This window comes from Chelon labrosus (assembly GCF_963514085.1).
Source record: "Chelon labrosus genome assembly, chromosome: 3".
NCBI classification, from domain to species: Eukaryota; Metazoa; Chordata; class Actinopteri; order Mugiliformes; family Mugilidae; genus Chelon; species Chelon labrosus.
Genome location: NC_140339.1, coordinates 13,136,118 through 13,152,333, shown reverse-complemented (window position 1 = coordinate 13,152,333; position 16,216 = coordinate 13,136,118). Strand labels below are relative to the sequence as shown.

General features: G+C 44.4%; 1 protein-coding gene across 1 annotated transcript in view; it reads left to right on the top strand.

Moving 5' to 3' along the window:
- Positions 1-1,321: 1,321 nt before the first annotated feature.
- nav2a (neuron navigator 2a) overlaps positions 1,322-16,216 on the top strand; it is a 95,521-nt gene continuing 80,626 nt past the window's right edge. The window contains exon 1 of the mRNA XM_084541374.1: positions 1,322-1,568. Coding sequence (XP_084397500.1) covers positions 1,350-1,568 — 219 coding nt within the window. The 5' untranslated portion in view covers positions 1,322-1,349. The remainder of the gene's footprint in view (positions 1,569-16,216) is intronic.

Below are 16,216 nucleotides of genomic sequence, written 5' to 3'. Positions count from 1 at the left end.
ATCAGGGGATCAGCAAAACCATTAGGATACATCTGTGTTTTGGCATTGGACCCATTTAATGTTGAATTATTTTACTTGATTAAGTGAAAAACGTGACCTGTTGCTGGCTATATGAAAAGTCCTATGGTCTCCGTATTGAGTGAGTCAGTATTGTTCCTCTGGGGAACATGAATGTAAGCACAATGGAAGTCCATCTAACATTTGTGGAGATATTTCAGCAACCATAGGCTTTGCACAGATGTGAAATTATGCCTGAAATTCTATGTGTCAATAAACAAAATGAGTCTTAAAGTAGGTTAATGTGATTTGATACTTGGCAGGGAGATTAAATTGTTTAATGTGTCCCACATGGATACTAGAAGACTCCTTTTAAGACAATGACACTCATTGCTCAGGGGATCCATGGACGGTCCTTCTGCAACAAATAAAACTACCACACAAAACCGGCAAATTAGATTACAAAATACCCTTCCAGATTGGGTAATTCAAAATTCAAACATCAACAGATAGAAGGAGAGGCAGGCCGGAGGGACATACTGAGTAAATGTGTTGAGCCTTTCTCCACATATGTCAGTCCTGATCTAAGCCACACCTGCTGCTAACCGCGACTTACCAGAGAGAGAGAGAGAGAGAGAGAGGGAGAGAGGCAGCAGAGTAGAGTGCAGTGTGTTTCAGGCTGCGCAGTCACAGGCTGAGCAGTCACTGAAGCGAACGGTCGCTGTGTCGCTGTCGCCTTTTCTTTTCTCTCTCCATCTCTCAGTTTCTGCTCACTCCTCTCCTCTCCTTGGTCTTTCCTCCTGTCATCCTGAAGCAATGGTGTAATTAACAGGGCTCTGTGGGAGAGGACTGCTCTGCCTCCTATAGGATCCTTTAGCCACTGACTCTCACCCAGCACTGGAAATACATGGAAGGGAACACTCGCTTTGCCGCCAGGCAACTGGGGATTCCTCTGTGTGTGAAGTGGGATTTTTGACTTTCATTCTTGGACTTTGCAGAGTGAATTTCCATCTTTTTTAATGAGAAAGGACTGTTTTTCTATGACATAACAAGCCAAAACTGCTTGGTACCAGGAAACAGGTGGGATAGGTGGGTTTTAAACCCCTCCGCTGCATGTTGAGAAGCTCAGCTCAACCCCCCTGCTGAGATCCAGACAGAGCAGCCAAGATCTGGACTGTCACAAATTGCTCATTACTTGGATCAAGTGTCGGATAAGGAGCAAACTGAATGCGTGTGTCTTAGTTCTGGTTGAACCTTCAGAAGTCAGCCGAGTGAGTCTTGCTGACTCGCAGGATTTCCCTCTCACTGCGAAAGCGAGGGGAGTGCGCAGTCTCTAGGTGGCCCGGGAGAAGATGCCAGCCATCCTGGTGGCCTCAAAGATGAAGTCAGGACTCCCCAAACCCAAGCCGGTGCACAGTGCCCTGCCCATCCCGCAGAACCCCAGCAGACCGTCAGCTCTAGCTCTGCCTACAGCACCCCTCAAGACCAACATCCCCTCTCTGGGCCAGCAGGCAGGCTCAAGATCCTCGAGAAGCAGCACACCAGAGTCAGAGGCTGGCGAAAACACAAAGGTCAGGATGTGAAACGGTCACCTCCACTCCCACCTGCTGAGTGGTATCCAAATCCATTCAAATTTGTCTTGTCTTCTTTGGCGCAGATCTATGTTTTAAATTGTCTTGTACCCGTTGCTTTATTGTGAATTATATGTATATGTATCAATATTTAGTTTATATTCCACAATTTAGAATTCTATAATCTAGTATTTGCTTTGCATTTTTGGTTTAATTAGAGTGTAAATGTTGTTTCAGGGATTTTTTCCCTCATGGTAAAAATGTAATTATAAACGGTCAGCCTATTGATCTCTGTAAACCAAGATATAATTCCAGTTTTACTTTACTTTTGTTCTGTGTTTGTGTTATGATAACCGAGCCAGTTCCAGTGAATTCCTGGAAGGAGACGGAGCAGGCTGTGTCTCTGCTGTCCAGGATGGCAGCATAGCAGGATATCAGGGTGGCTGTTTTGCTGTGTTTGTGAAATATTGGCTGCGCTTAGCAACCCCACGCAAAGGGCTGCAAACGGCAAGAGGGATCGCTCTAACACCATGTAAGGCAGTGAGCGAAGGGAGGTGTCCGTGTGTGTTTGAGCGCCTTAGCCAGCCAGCAAGTGCACGCTTGCCAACCCATCTTTAGTGTAAGCGTGACTCTCGGAGCCGCTGAGGCGTCCAGCACGCTGTTATTCAGGAGATCTGAATCCAGTTCGGTGATGATCGCGTGAGGGAAAGATCTGCGAGGCCAGCGCCAACGGACATGACACGAGTTTGCTGCTGGTGCCGTTTGTTTAGTGGCTAATCACGTTTTCTCGCTGACCTACTTTCCATGACTTTCTCTCTCTCCTCTCTGTCCTCCTTTCCCTCCTTCTCTTCGTCCCCGTGGTGCTGATGAAGCAGACGTCCTTACTCTCATCTGGGTTAACCCTTGACCTTCCTGAACAGTAGCGGCGTCGTTAATATCGCCTTCAAAACTGACTCTGTGTGCAACAGAGAGAGTGCTCATTTACGTATATGTTTTATACATTTTTTTTTTTTTTACACAAGGGGATTGTGTAGTTATTCATGTTTAGAAGATATCCCTATATTGCAGCGAAGGAGTGTTCATAGATTAGTTTTACTGTCCTCATTCCTGCACAGTTTCAGCTGGGCTTCACCCCAGAGACTGACTGAACTGGAGGAAGGGCTGTGAGGCAGAATTGCTGGTACCCCCCACATGCAGGTCCAACCCTCTGTGGAGTTCCTTCACAGACTGCATCAGCCCTCGGTGTGAGTCCAATCTGCTCCGAGGGCAGAGTGAGATGAGACACAGGTCTCCAGAGACGCGGAGGCTTCCTCGTGTTTCTCCTTCAAATTACGGGACATAATACCGAAACAATCACTTGCATTGTTTTGTGGCGTGTCTTGCACTTTTGGATTCATTTCCTTTTTCCTCATTTTGACTCATTTCGTCCAGATATTTTATGAAGTTACAGGGCAGTTCAATAACAAGCGATGCCAGTGAGTCATTTTGCAGAGTAAAAAGCTTCAACAGTGGTACAGGGAGAAATGCAGCATTTTGTTGAGAGATGGAAGAATGGATTTCAGCACCCACAGTAGCAGCAAATAGAGTTCAATCCAGATTAGTCACAAGAGTGGGTTGATGTTTGAGTCATTTCTCAGGCTGAAAAACTTGCTCGTGCTGTTTCTACCCCTATTTTTTATTTACCCTTTATTTAACCAAGATACTCATGTGAGATCCAGACCTGTTTTCTTTGAGAGAATCCAGGTTAAGCACGTATAAGCCATGGCACTTTTTCTGGAGGTTGTAGGAGATGTTGGGATTGACTGTATTAAGCAGAGGTGCAATATAAAAAAAAAAGTGTGTTTGCATCAAAGTGCTTAGAACACAGCTAAGTACTGACAGGACAGGTCAGTAGTTCTCGATCTGAGGGATTAGGTAAGCCAAGGTAGAGTGTAGCTGCTGCTCCCCCCATACACCCAGCTGGATGGCCCAGTTGGCAGTAAACACACAAACATGTTGTGTACACCTGTAACAAAGAGTTAATCCATTATGCAGCGCCAGCAGCGGGAGGCAGAGGGAGGCATTCAGACCGAGGACAGCACCGTATGTCTAACTGTGTGTGTGTGTGTGTGTGTGTGTGTGTGTGTGTGTGTGTGTGTGTGTGCAGTCTGACACAATATGCTGAATCCGATGCGAAGGTGGTAGTCTGGAAATGTGCGAATGGTATTTAAAGCCGCTTGCTCTGTGTGTTTGTGCTCATGACATTAAATGAAATGACAAGCTGTTCTGACCTTTAACCTTTTAACGTACTGTCATTACTGCAGAGCCTTGCGCACACACACACTCTGCTGCCCTCTAGTGGCTGAATTTTCCCCTGCACCTGTTTCATTCACAATCATTAGCAAGTGTGTGGGTGTGTGTGCGTGCATGTTTGTGTGCATACAAGTCATTCAAGGCTACCGTCGTTGCGTCTCGATTCATTATTAATGCCTCCGGTTTATCCCCGACCTCCTTCTCTTTCTCGCTCTGTTTTCTTTCCCCCCTTTCCTCCCTCTCACTCTTTTCATTTTTCAGCTTCTCTCCCTGCTTCTTTATGCTCCAAATGCTCATTGTCGCCAGCTCATTAATTCTTAGCTGCAGCTTTGAAAGAGGAAAGGTTTAAATCAAGATCCTCCGAAAGCCACGTTCACGGCCAAAGACTCTAAAAAATTAAATGCTGATGCTTTGTCAAGCACACCTAGACCTTTATAAGTCACATATATATATATATATATATGCTCCCATGAACGCATGCAGAGTCACATGTTCACTCACTCACACATGAGTACACAGCTGCACAGAGGGATTTGTTCATGTGCCAGTGCGATAAGGAGCTACTATCTTAATAAGTATCTTTCCAGATAAAGGCTCAAGGCAGACTTTGTATAAAGACCGGCTTTATTAGACTAATTTCAATCATCTCATCCTCCATTTAAACTGAATCCTGATCACATAAAAAACACACTGGGTCTGATGAAGATGCTCACCGTCTATCTTACCTACCTGTCTAATATTTATCCGCAGTTTAGACAGACCCCCCATCCAGTAATGAAGAGCTTGTCCGGGATATTAAATAATCTCCGTGATGAATGCATCAGCGAGGCGGAGCTTCATTAATTCCCCCCGTTCCCAGAGATGTGTAATTGCCCGAGATTATGATTTCCCTAATTTGAATTATTTAAATTGAGTGTAATTTCATTCCGGGAACTGGTTTGACCGTGAGCGTTCATAGTCAGGGATACGTGTGAACTGATTTTATTATTACAGATTCAACGCTAATTAAATGACCCTTTATGGCAAACTATTAAATCTATGGCGATTGAAGGGTAGAATTAAGATTTAGAATAATAGATATGAAAGATAAACAAACAAAAAGAAAAAACGTTAATGACGATCCATTTTAGTCACATTCATTTCTTAATTACAATTCCCCTTTTAATATTGAATGCATGCAGATGTTGACCATTAAACAGCTTATTCCATCAAAGAACAGTTGACTTTGATAAATGATTCGTCATTGAGGCTATGACACATCAGGCCAATGGCCTGCCGGTGTCTCCTCTGCATAGGTTTTCCACTATTTTCAGTGTTATATTTTACACTTAGTATTCTTGTTTTTGCACAAACCAAAAAGAAAAAAAGATGTCCTATTGTTTACTGGCATCGTCTGATGACTACTTTTTTTATTTCCTCACAAATATTTGAGAAAATTACTTGATAATAACAATAATCTTTAGTTGCAAACCAGTCCAAGTGCTCAGTGAGGATTTTCAAACTGGATCAATATTAAAAGTGTTCAATATCAGCATCTTCAGTCTGTAAATGTCAGCATCAACCTATAAAACCCATCTCACTTGACCCCTAGAAGAGATATCTCATGTCCCGAGCCTTTCCCTTCCTCCACACCATCATGTGAGAGGAAATAATGACCTTTTTTATTGCCATTACAACCAGCCGGAGTCTTCTGAAATCTCAGCCCAGCAGGTGAGAGTGAAAGGCAGAGCACCGTTGTGCTGCATTGGATTGCTAATGCCCTCCTGCCCGCCCAGAGTGGGACAGATTGGGTGGGGGGTTCTGTCGGTGACTATATTGCTTCTTTTTTATTTATTACCATGACAAAGGCCCACACATACACATATGTCTCTTCAGGAGGCGCTGCAAGTTAAAGGCAGATTTAATGGATGTTTTAGTGATCCATTGTTGGAGGGTCGATTGTTCAGAAGGAATAACCAAGGTTTTAACAGACTGCAGGAGTTCACATAAAGAGCAGAGGAACAGGGAAGTGTCCTGTTAGGTCTGGTGAGCGATCCCGATCGATTCAACTTACACGCCTGATCATTCTGTGGTTCTGTTGTCATGTAAAAACCTAAAATCCTAAATGTATGTTTTTGTCGAGCTGAAATCGAGGCTGTTTTTTTTTTTTTCTGACAGCTGACACTTTTAAGATAAGAGCCTGTCATCCAACCGCGACCACGTGCATTGCTATCAGCATCAGGCAGGAGGGAGCCCATGTTTCTGTTGATAAGAGCGACAACACACCTGTATGTCCTCTCTCAGAGAACGCAGAGGCGCTTGTCCTGCACAGTTATCAATGCTAGATGCAGCAGCCTTCAGGTACAGGCAGATTATGGTCAGATGGTGAGATACAGTAGCAACAGAACCTGAAGACTTTGGTTTTTATCTGATGAAGAGGCTGCTTCTCCCCCCCGGTAGCACCTATTCAGTATGAAGTGGCACAGAACACAGAACGGTGCAGTGTTTGCTGGCATAGCCTCTCAAAAATTATCCAACATCCAGCTTCACTCCAGGGCGACTTCATGGTATACAGTACATATTTTAGGTTAAGCACAGATGTAATACTGGGATTTTTTGGTGTAAAACACATTTATGGAACTGAGATGAAAAAAAATGCTTATATTTATTTTATTTCAATAAAACAACTGTTATTAGATAGATCTAGCAGTTTTTAATGTTTAGGAATTAACTATTAATGAACATACAGTGTAGATTTGAGAAATCGCAATGATGAGATGTACGCTTTCTCTTAAAATAAAATAATTAAGAGAAGCATTTTTAGGTTTTTTTGAAGGTATATGTGATCATATGGCTCCGCTTGTAATGACCTCATCTTTGCCTAATGCGTCTCGATCAGATTCCGCTTCCTGTGCGGTCGTCCCCTCTCCTTCCTGTGTGAGGTCATGGCTGAGGACATAACCATATTAATTAGGCCCGGGCATCTGCTTCTCCTGAGTCAACATCCTTCCATTGATCTCCCTCCAAGGTGCCCTCCTCACTTTGGTTTCTTTCCCTCTCTGCTTTCCTTGCGTTAGTTGTCACAGGGAGCCCGTTGGGTGCAGACACAAGCGCGTCATTGTGAGTGGCGCCCCCCCCCGGGGGACCAGCGCTGCAGAGGCGGTTAGACTAACGCAATCAGCTTCATCTGTGTCTGGGAGCAGAAGGCGGTGTGGAAAACGGAGAGGCCAGGAGGTAGAGGTCAACCGGGCTGAAGTCACCCTCCCCAGAGGACCGTGTCCGAGGTCACGCTGGGTAGAGACACTGGCTGGATAACTATGACCTCCATGGAGCCAGCAGAGTGGCAGCGACTTCTATTTATGAAAGTTTCGGTGCAATCAATTATAAAGAAGGAAATTTAGTACATAGAAACGTTAAAAGCCGAAACTAGATCGTGTGTTGAAATTATACTGTAGCTGCCCATGCACTGGTTCAGGCTTTCCCATACAATGTAAATACTACGGCGGCCCGCCAGGGTCTAATTTACTCCGCCATGGTCTCACAACGAATCGGAAATATTTCTGCACGTTTCAAACAACATTGTGCTTTTAAAGTGAGTGCTGTGCTGCACTCAGCATAGCGGGTTGAAAACGGCACTGACAACTCACATAGCATGTTAAGCTATTTGTGTTGTTCTCAAATAAAAAATTATGTTACTGCCACTTTTTAAAACCTGATGTTTGTGCTCTTGATTTTTTTTAGACCGTGGAGATTTAAAGTTATATTAAGAGAGTTGGTCAAAACCCGAAGGAAAAGACTCCAGACGTGACGTGAACTAGCTTAACTTAAGCGCTAGCTAGCAAAGATTGAAAGGCAACTTTTTACTATAAGTTAGTTTTGTTCGCTGACACTTTATTTAATCTTACTTACATTTGCCCTAAGAATGCCCACACACGTAACCAACAACGGTGCGAGCCATTTATACTTGTGTGCTCGTCGGTCCGGCTCGCTCTGTAACAACACCGCCCAACAAAAAAAAAACTAAACGCCTGGGTCTCATGAAATTTTGTAGGGAAACACTGCTGATTTTTATGCAATAGATGGCTCCGTGGAGTAAACTCTATGGGATTTTTATCTCCTGGGTGTACAGCAGATTAATATCTGAAGCCCTCATAAAATAGCTGATACTGTATTTAACGGTTCAAACTGTGCTTCCAGCTGGTTGATTCTCAGCTCAAGAGTTTGATGTGATTGTTGAATCTAAATAGGCATGAAAACCACTATGAAATATTGCTTGGCTTTCTGTCAGCGCTGTCTGGTGGTGAAAAGATGACAGAGTGGATTTCTTCGCATCTCTCCATTCAGCGCTCGTCTCCTGCAGCTTCGGGGAGTTTCTCAAGCTGTTTCATTCCCCTGGCTTCAACCTGGGTGGAATCACAATGAGCGTGCCTCTACGTATTTGTGTTTGTTGTTCTGCAGTTCTGTACTCACTCAGTTGACGCAGGCAGGCTCTGAGCTTCCCTGATAGAAATGCTTAATCCAAAAATGGGGCTGTAAATGTGCCATTCAGGATGATTTTTCGCTGAATACACCAGATCTCTCCACTTCACGCATGATATTACCAGATACACACACACAAATATACGCATACAAGTCAAAATCACATCTTGTCGTCTTTAAGGGTAAATTATATCTAAATGTTTTAATGGTATGAAATGTCTTTTTTCATTAGACTACTCAGATTCAGGTTTATTTATCATGTGCAGGGTTAACGGTGCGATGAAACATTGTGGACGAGAGAACTGGTCAGCTCAGCCAAAAGCAAATAAAGCTGTGACTTGTTCCTGCTTTACTGTATATATGGTTATGGTAACCTTTTCCAAACTGCAAGAGAACTGTGTAGATCAGTATGGCCTCACTAAGGTGGCCTCAGCTGGTAGACGGCCCCAGATGGCATCTATGGATTCACACTGTTCTCATCAGTCTTATAATTGGAGACCAGACAGCTTTAATGACGTTTTCGTTGCTCTTTACAGGACAAACTGCAACTTGAGTTGAAGATTATGTTGAGTGCAACACAGCACTCACTTTAAATGTCATAAATTTAGATTTTCTAATACTTGTCAATAATCATTAACAGCCTGGCAGACAGTGTTCCTCCGTCTGTATGGACCAGAGTGGGGAACCACCACAAACTGTGCATGTGCTTCAGTCGGAAATTATTTCCATTCTAAACACTCCTCTGAGTCAGTGTGGATACAAAATGATGCGTATGAATTCGAAAATAAGATGATAGAAACACAATGAATGTGGTCAGTCTTCCATTAACTCCAGTGGATCTCTGCTTTTGTCTGTGTCTCTCTATCCCCAGCAAGTCCATATGTCTCTCAACCCCCCCTCCCTCACCTTCACCCAGAACAGAGCAGCCAGGCAGCAGGTCCATCCCACCCCTTACCCCCAACATTACCCCAATCTTCCTCCCCAGCTTTGAGAACATCCAAGGTGGGGGTCCCCCAAAACAAAGGCCCCTCCACGGCGGGGTTATCCCCCCATTGTCCCCGGCACACTGAGGTTTATCTGGGACTGTGAAAGGAACCATACTCAGCCCATTCACCGCGGCCGCACTTAATGAGCTTGTCGAAGGCCTGTACTAAAACTGTTAAACACAGGCGTTAAACGCTGACATATTCTCTGCTTGTAGAGTCAGAATGTCATTAAATCAATGCTGGTTAGGAGGAAAGGGATGTTTCAGTGGCGTGGTGTGGCAGGCTGGGTAGATGGGCTTCCCTTTGTAGTGGGTTTGTTTGATCAGACCCTGTTGAAATACAGTCAAGAGGAAGTAATATATGTGCAGTGCTATTTAGATTTTGATCAGTCAGGCTGTATTGATACATTTTCATGTTCTTTGCGTTGTCCAAGACTTTTGGTAATCTCTTGACTTTTCCTGCAGTGCCACCATTGTACTTCAAGTTAACTGAAATCTCTCCAGAGCTGTTGGCTGGATTGCCACAGACAATAATCGTGCCAAGGAAGTGGAAAAAACTAAGTAAACCAAGTAAACTAAGCTGGTGAACATAACACTTGCATAGAGTTTATAATTCCAAGTCATATCTATGCAGGACCTACACCATCGTCCACACAAGCGGCCTACGTCATTTTGAGCAGTTACTCCTTTATTCCTGTGCACTGGTGTTTGTCCATGTAATTACACCAACAAAAACCTGGCACTAATGTGATTTCTGTGTCACTGTTTTGAATTAATTTGGGTATTACTAACAACGGTGACTGGAATCGATGTTGTAGTTACTTCTGAACAACATTTAATTTTACCGAAGTCGCTGCTGCGCAGGAAAAAAGGGAGAATACGTCTGAGTAGATGCTGAGTTGGAGGAAGAAGGAGGGTGAGTTTTTGGTGGTAGTTCAGCCACTGAGAGACGTAAAGAAGGAAATGCATTTTGGACTAATCACAGTTGTTGTGGTCTGCGTCCCTGCAATGTGTTAGATTCTTAGGGAGGTGGACATCAGGTTTTTGTCAGGTTTTGCTGCAGCGTAGATCTAATACAGAACCAGAAGTCTTGCTTTATGCTTAAGGACAGACACACAGACCCTGTAGCCACTGTCAATAAGTGTAGTGATGCAGCAAAAACTGTCCCAGCAGGAGATTTCATAAATTCACATATAGTTGGACTCACTGATTTGACATTTACGATGCATTTCAATCAATCTCTGTTGTTTTCATTCCCAATAAACTGAAAACATAGACGATAAAAAGACACAGAAGATCTGCTAAGAGTTGCACCTCTACGGCGCTTTGGTGTTTAATCAAGAGAATCCAAACTGTCGGTTGTTACAGTGAAACTATCACAGATCATTGCTTTAGGCAGTTCGCATGGCTTCTATATTATTATTGTTGTTTCATAAAGCTTAAAGTATTTTTTTTGTGCAGCCTGCTGGAAGCGATCAGGCATCCCCCTACTGTGGGAACTTTCTGTAAATCTTGGGCCTTTCCCAAAATTCAAATTCGGCTTGTAATTTGTGGTCGGTGGTGGGGTGTGTGTGCGCAGGGGGTTGGAACACGCTCAAACGGAGGGCATCCTGTAGCGCTGCGGACTCTGTTACACACACACACACTCACACGTACATAAATGCTTAGGTTATGAACCCTCGGTACACATGAAAATAAACACACAGCTGCTGCAGTGTGTTGTGGGTGATGGCTGATCAGAGACCGGACTGCTCCGTCTATGGCTGGGGAAAATAAAACTTGGCTTTTTTTAACAGACAAGCAGAGGAGCTGGTTAAAGAAATAATAAATAGAAAAGCAATGGTTAGCGTTGAGTTTTGTGTGGTTTGGCCTCCGAGCTGTGCACTTACCACTTTTTCGTCTCTCCATTGCTATCAAGGGTGCACTGATCGTCCCTTCTTTTTGTCCTTTTTCTACACTTTTTTTGTCATGGATGAGGTCAACCGTCGGGGGAGGGGTAGTAGTAAGGTTAAGAGGTCTGTCCTGTTCGCTTTCTTTCTCCTCCCATATGACCAATGGTCCATTGAAGAGCAATAGCACAATGTGTTACCGTGGGCAAGGGAGGAGGGGGGCGATCCGCTTCTCCTCCTCCTTTCGGTGCGTTTGGTTTGGCTCCCTCTCAGAGCGGCAGCGCAGGCCGCGGAGCTCCTCTCGCCTTTTACCTCCTGCGTTTATTTTTCCCTCCTCTGTGTCCCAGAGTGGGTGGAGAGAAGCAGGAGCTCCCCCCAAGGCATACAGAGACCTGCTGTGGCTCAAGCAAGCAGCAGCAGCAGCAGCTCTACCTTTCCCCATGAACCGACAGGGTGCTCTCATTCAGCTTGCTTCTCAAACCTACAGCCACCTCTTTGGATTCTTGTTTTCTTTACGGATTTTTGGGTCGCGCCTGGACCTGGTGCTGATGGCTCATGTTTGGGCCCGGCTTCGCCACCAGCGCTCCTCAATGTGTGGCAGGTGTCTCTGAGGAAGGAAGCTGCAAGAAGCAACATGACTTTGTTGTACCGCTGGGAGCAGAAGAATTTCACCATGAAACTGGTAGGCTCAAGACTTTCGGGTCATCATAAAAGTCACACACCAGCAGGGGTGGTTTAAAAGATGTGCATTAATGTTCTTATCCGTGCACATAGAAATGTATGAACTCACAGCACTATAGGCTTCCTTCTGACATCGAAAGTTCTTTTATCAATATATTGTTCACACACTTTAATCCTGTCCCATCTTTCCTGAAGCTATAGCTTGCAGACAGTCTCTCTTATTATTTTCTCTTCACTGTGAGTTTATGTGTGAGTAAAAATGCTTGCAAAAATGCATCAGCCCAAACCCTCACCCCTGCTATTGCTTTGAATTGCAAACACACAATGGATGAGTGGCAGTCGTTCTAATATCAGAAGGAAAGCGCTGAAGGCATCCATCCCGGTTGTACCCTCACCTGATACGAGCTCCACTTTGATGCCTACAATGAAAGTTAAAACAGGCTTAGCAGGGACTTCAACCAGAGTTTTCCAGCACATATGTGCATGTGTGCGTGTGTGTGCCTTCCTTTCAAGCATTTATAAGAAAATGACAGTCTTTCAGTCGGCTTTGTTGCCCACTGTTTGGTGTGCGATGCCGCAGAGATGGTTAATATTCAACAGTATCTGGGACACTGAGATAAAGTGCACGGCAGGTCAGGTGCCGATAGGTCATGTGGTGCAAACAAATGAGGAAAAAAATGTCCTTTGTGGTAGCTGATGGACTTGATAAAAGGAGGAAGCCGCAGATTTAATGAAACTAATTTTGTGTAATGAGCACCCAGTTGAGTTTACACATAACACAGGCGGTTAGAGCCCACTTTCTCTCTTGAGTTTTCTCCCTGTCTTTCCTCGCGTCTCTCTCTCTCTCTCTTTCTCTTTCTGTCTTTCAGCCATGCCCCTTATCTGGATCTTCCGTGAGCCCAGAGAGGAAGGGGAGATGGAAGCAGAGGAGGTTATTGCCAGAGCCTAGAGATGAGCTGATAAGAAGGCTAGCTTAATTACACACCACTAACCTACTCACATCATGGCTTACAGGATCCCAGTGGCCTATGGAGTCAGCTTGAATTCATATGTGTGCGTGAAAAGGAGAGGCACACACACTCGAACATGCTCACACAATCTCAGAAATTAAAATGACCTTCCGTTTTATTATGAAGTCGATGTCCATACTCCTCTCTATTCAAGCACGGGTCTATTGATTATTTGACTGTCTTGGGTTTTAGGTCAGTGTATGACCTGTGCAGCATAAATTGCTTGATTCATGCGTTTAATCTCGGTCAGAGGCACGTCAGCAAAACACAGGGCAGATAAAAGAATGAGCGATCATGTGGCTTTATTGCGGTACTTTTTTGTTTTTGTGTGTGACGCTGAATGCATGTAGCCTTCACAGATTCTCACAGTCAAAAGCCGCAGCATGCATTCAACTGCCCGTTTGTTTTGTTTAGTTATTCTTTTAATAATTTTATTTACTGGAAGTGTTTCTGGTTTGGAATGTGTCATAGCAACCGTGGTACAACATCGGTTTTGAAATATGCTTGGCCGTATGCAGTCCAAGAAAGACTAAGGAACTGTTTACCCCTGTTTAGAACATTTTAAAGCAAATTAAAGTCTTTTCAAACCCCTGAAAGTTAACCCACAGAGCAATAGCATTGTTGAAATCTGGAGCTCGGACCTTAATAAGATGTATAAACTATAAAGCCCACTGTATCTACTGATTTTTAAAGACCAAGAGGCTGCTGCATGAGAATTTTCTCTTTAGGGAAATCAGTTGTATCACTACACGCAGCTTGTTTGCTGATATAGTTCTTCTAACAAGCTATGTCCTCTTTAATAACACTTGCTGTGCAGCTGTGTGCTCATGTGCATCAGGCTGCACGTCTCAGGATTTGTGCTGATTAGATGTTGCATGACAGACACCGCCGTGCCGTTTCAGCTTTGCAGTAACCAATCCATTTTGAATTAAAAATCTAGTATATTATTATTATATAAGTTCTCAATAAGTGAACAATGCTGCATCAAAACTAACCCTTCTGGGTGTAAGCAGGTGTTTCCGTCCAGCCGTTTTGTTTTTTCGAATCAGTTTATGCAACGCATGTACAGATGTCCGCACATGCTCAGTCTGGGTGTTGGCTTTCTCATCTGTGACTCTGTTTCCCATGCTCTTAACTGTGGAGCTCCGGCCAAACCGTTTTGTCTACCATGTGCCTGGTATGGCCTCCATGCCTCACATAACCACATGTCTTTCATGTGCCAAACGGAGAGCAAGCAGAGACATGAGGGCTTATTTAGAGCTGGCCTGCTTCAGCTTTCTGCGGGCTAAAGCCACTTGAGAGGCCTGTGTGAGTACACTGGGGTCGGTAAGGGGGTGGGATGGAGGGTTGCTGCCAAAGGCCCCCACAGACCGAGAGCCATGCGTGGTGTGTGCTGCTGGTGGCAAAGGAGAAGAAGCAGGCCCAGTTTTGGTGGTTGAGGAGAGAGTGAGGAGAAGGCAGATGTTTGTTGGTTTGGATTATGGCACGAGGGACAACTCATGTGAACTGAGTTTCTCACGTCCTCACGTTTGTTTGTGTCTTGCTGTCCCTCCCTTGATGACAGGAGAACACCCAGAGCAGGAACATAACATAGTGTAAAGTGTAGAAACTGTTGATGGCCGTGCTTGTGTTTTCACTAACCTCCGCCTGCCTGTTGGATGAATTCTGTAGTTTTACTCTATTTGGCTCTAGAGCTGACACTAAATACTAGTCCCAGGTCATTTCATGGGTTGTTAGTCGTGCTGCAACAGTGACACATCTGGCAAATGTGGTGCCGGTGCCGTCAAAAATTAAAAACCAATCAGAGCGCGTGGAGGCAATAGAAAACATTGACACAGTGGAAACCATTTAACGTTCTGGTTTTCTCTTTTCCTATCAATCTTCCTATAAATCTCTGCATTTCTCTCCAGTTTTGCTGTGGTTTCAAACAATTTATGTCATGTAGAAAGTCTGTTTGACCGAGCTACCACAAACTACCCTAGCACTGAAAATATCAATGTTAGAGCGCAGGGCACAGGCAGCAGCTGGCAGGGCTGACTGTAGTCCTCTGTTGTCATATCATACAGACCAGGCACACTGGTTCCTCAGAAGCCATCTGTCTGCGTCTGCTAGTCACCGAGAGCTTTGCAGATGATGCTCACCTTGGCCTGGTGTTGACTCATTTAAGCTGAGGGAGATTCCTGCATTAGCAGCTAGCGTGTTGGTTGACGCTACATGTTTGTTACAACACAGCGTTTGATCTGTAAGATATTATCACCCATCACACCTAAGTACCACTCCCTCCCCACACGGCATGTTTCGTTTAGATTATTGTTTGAGTGAAGCCATCAGTCCATCCATCATTCTCCCACCAGCCATCTGCTAGCCGGCCCAGCCTGGGTTCAGAGGGGATGTGTCGCCACATGTCACCCTCAGCCTGCAGCAGCACGTGGGAAGCTGAGTCCTTATCGATGAGACTCACAGCAGTAATATATGGTATTTTCCTCAGCTATAAATAAATTCTGTGTCATGCCTTTTCTGCAGCAGCTGTAAGGCTAAAGGACCAACAACAGCACAAACACCGACAAGACTATCCTGCATTTACAATTGTTACGCACATTCTTTTGACGCTGCGAGTCACAGCTACCGATAGACATGCATCTGCAAAGCTCTGCATAGCACAGACACAGCACCATGCTCGAGACTTAAGGCATCCGAGGCCGGTATGTGAGTGTGCTACTTCAGTGCCACTCCAAGGTGTAAAATTATGTCGGTGTGTATGAACCAGGTCAGCAAATAACTCCACTGGTTAAAGTTGAATCACCTGATGATGGCTGGATTTAAAAAGTAGTACAACCCACCACCTGATACCTGAGACCTCCCATGTTTCATGCTTGTCTGTGTGTGTGTGTGTGTGTGTGTGTGTGTGTGTGTGTGGGCTCCTGCTGTAATGTACAGCACCAGGTGTGCGGGGAGGAAACTAAAGTGTTCTGTCAGTCAGCGTTAGGAGCTCTGTCACATTTAGGAAAGGAAGTGTGTGCAGTAAAGCTATCCTATTGCAGTTATCTGTTGTTGTGAGGCTACAGAGGAAAAGGTTAAACTGCCAATTTATTGAACATTCAGTTTATACTTTAGGGCGTTTGATGCATCTTCACAAAACAGAAGAAGGACCAACAACTATAATGTTGCAGCATGTGTTACAACATGATTTTTTAAATCTGCTTGAAAGTAGAGTACCCGAGAATAAACGTCCCATTTCAGTTTTGTATGTTTCTGGTGTTTAACTTCACTGATAGAAGAAGAGGGAACTGACTCAGTGTGTCTGACTCAGACAGAGTGAATGACACCCAGAGA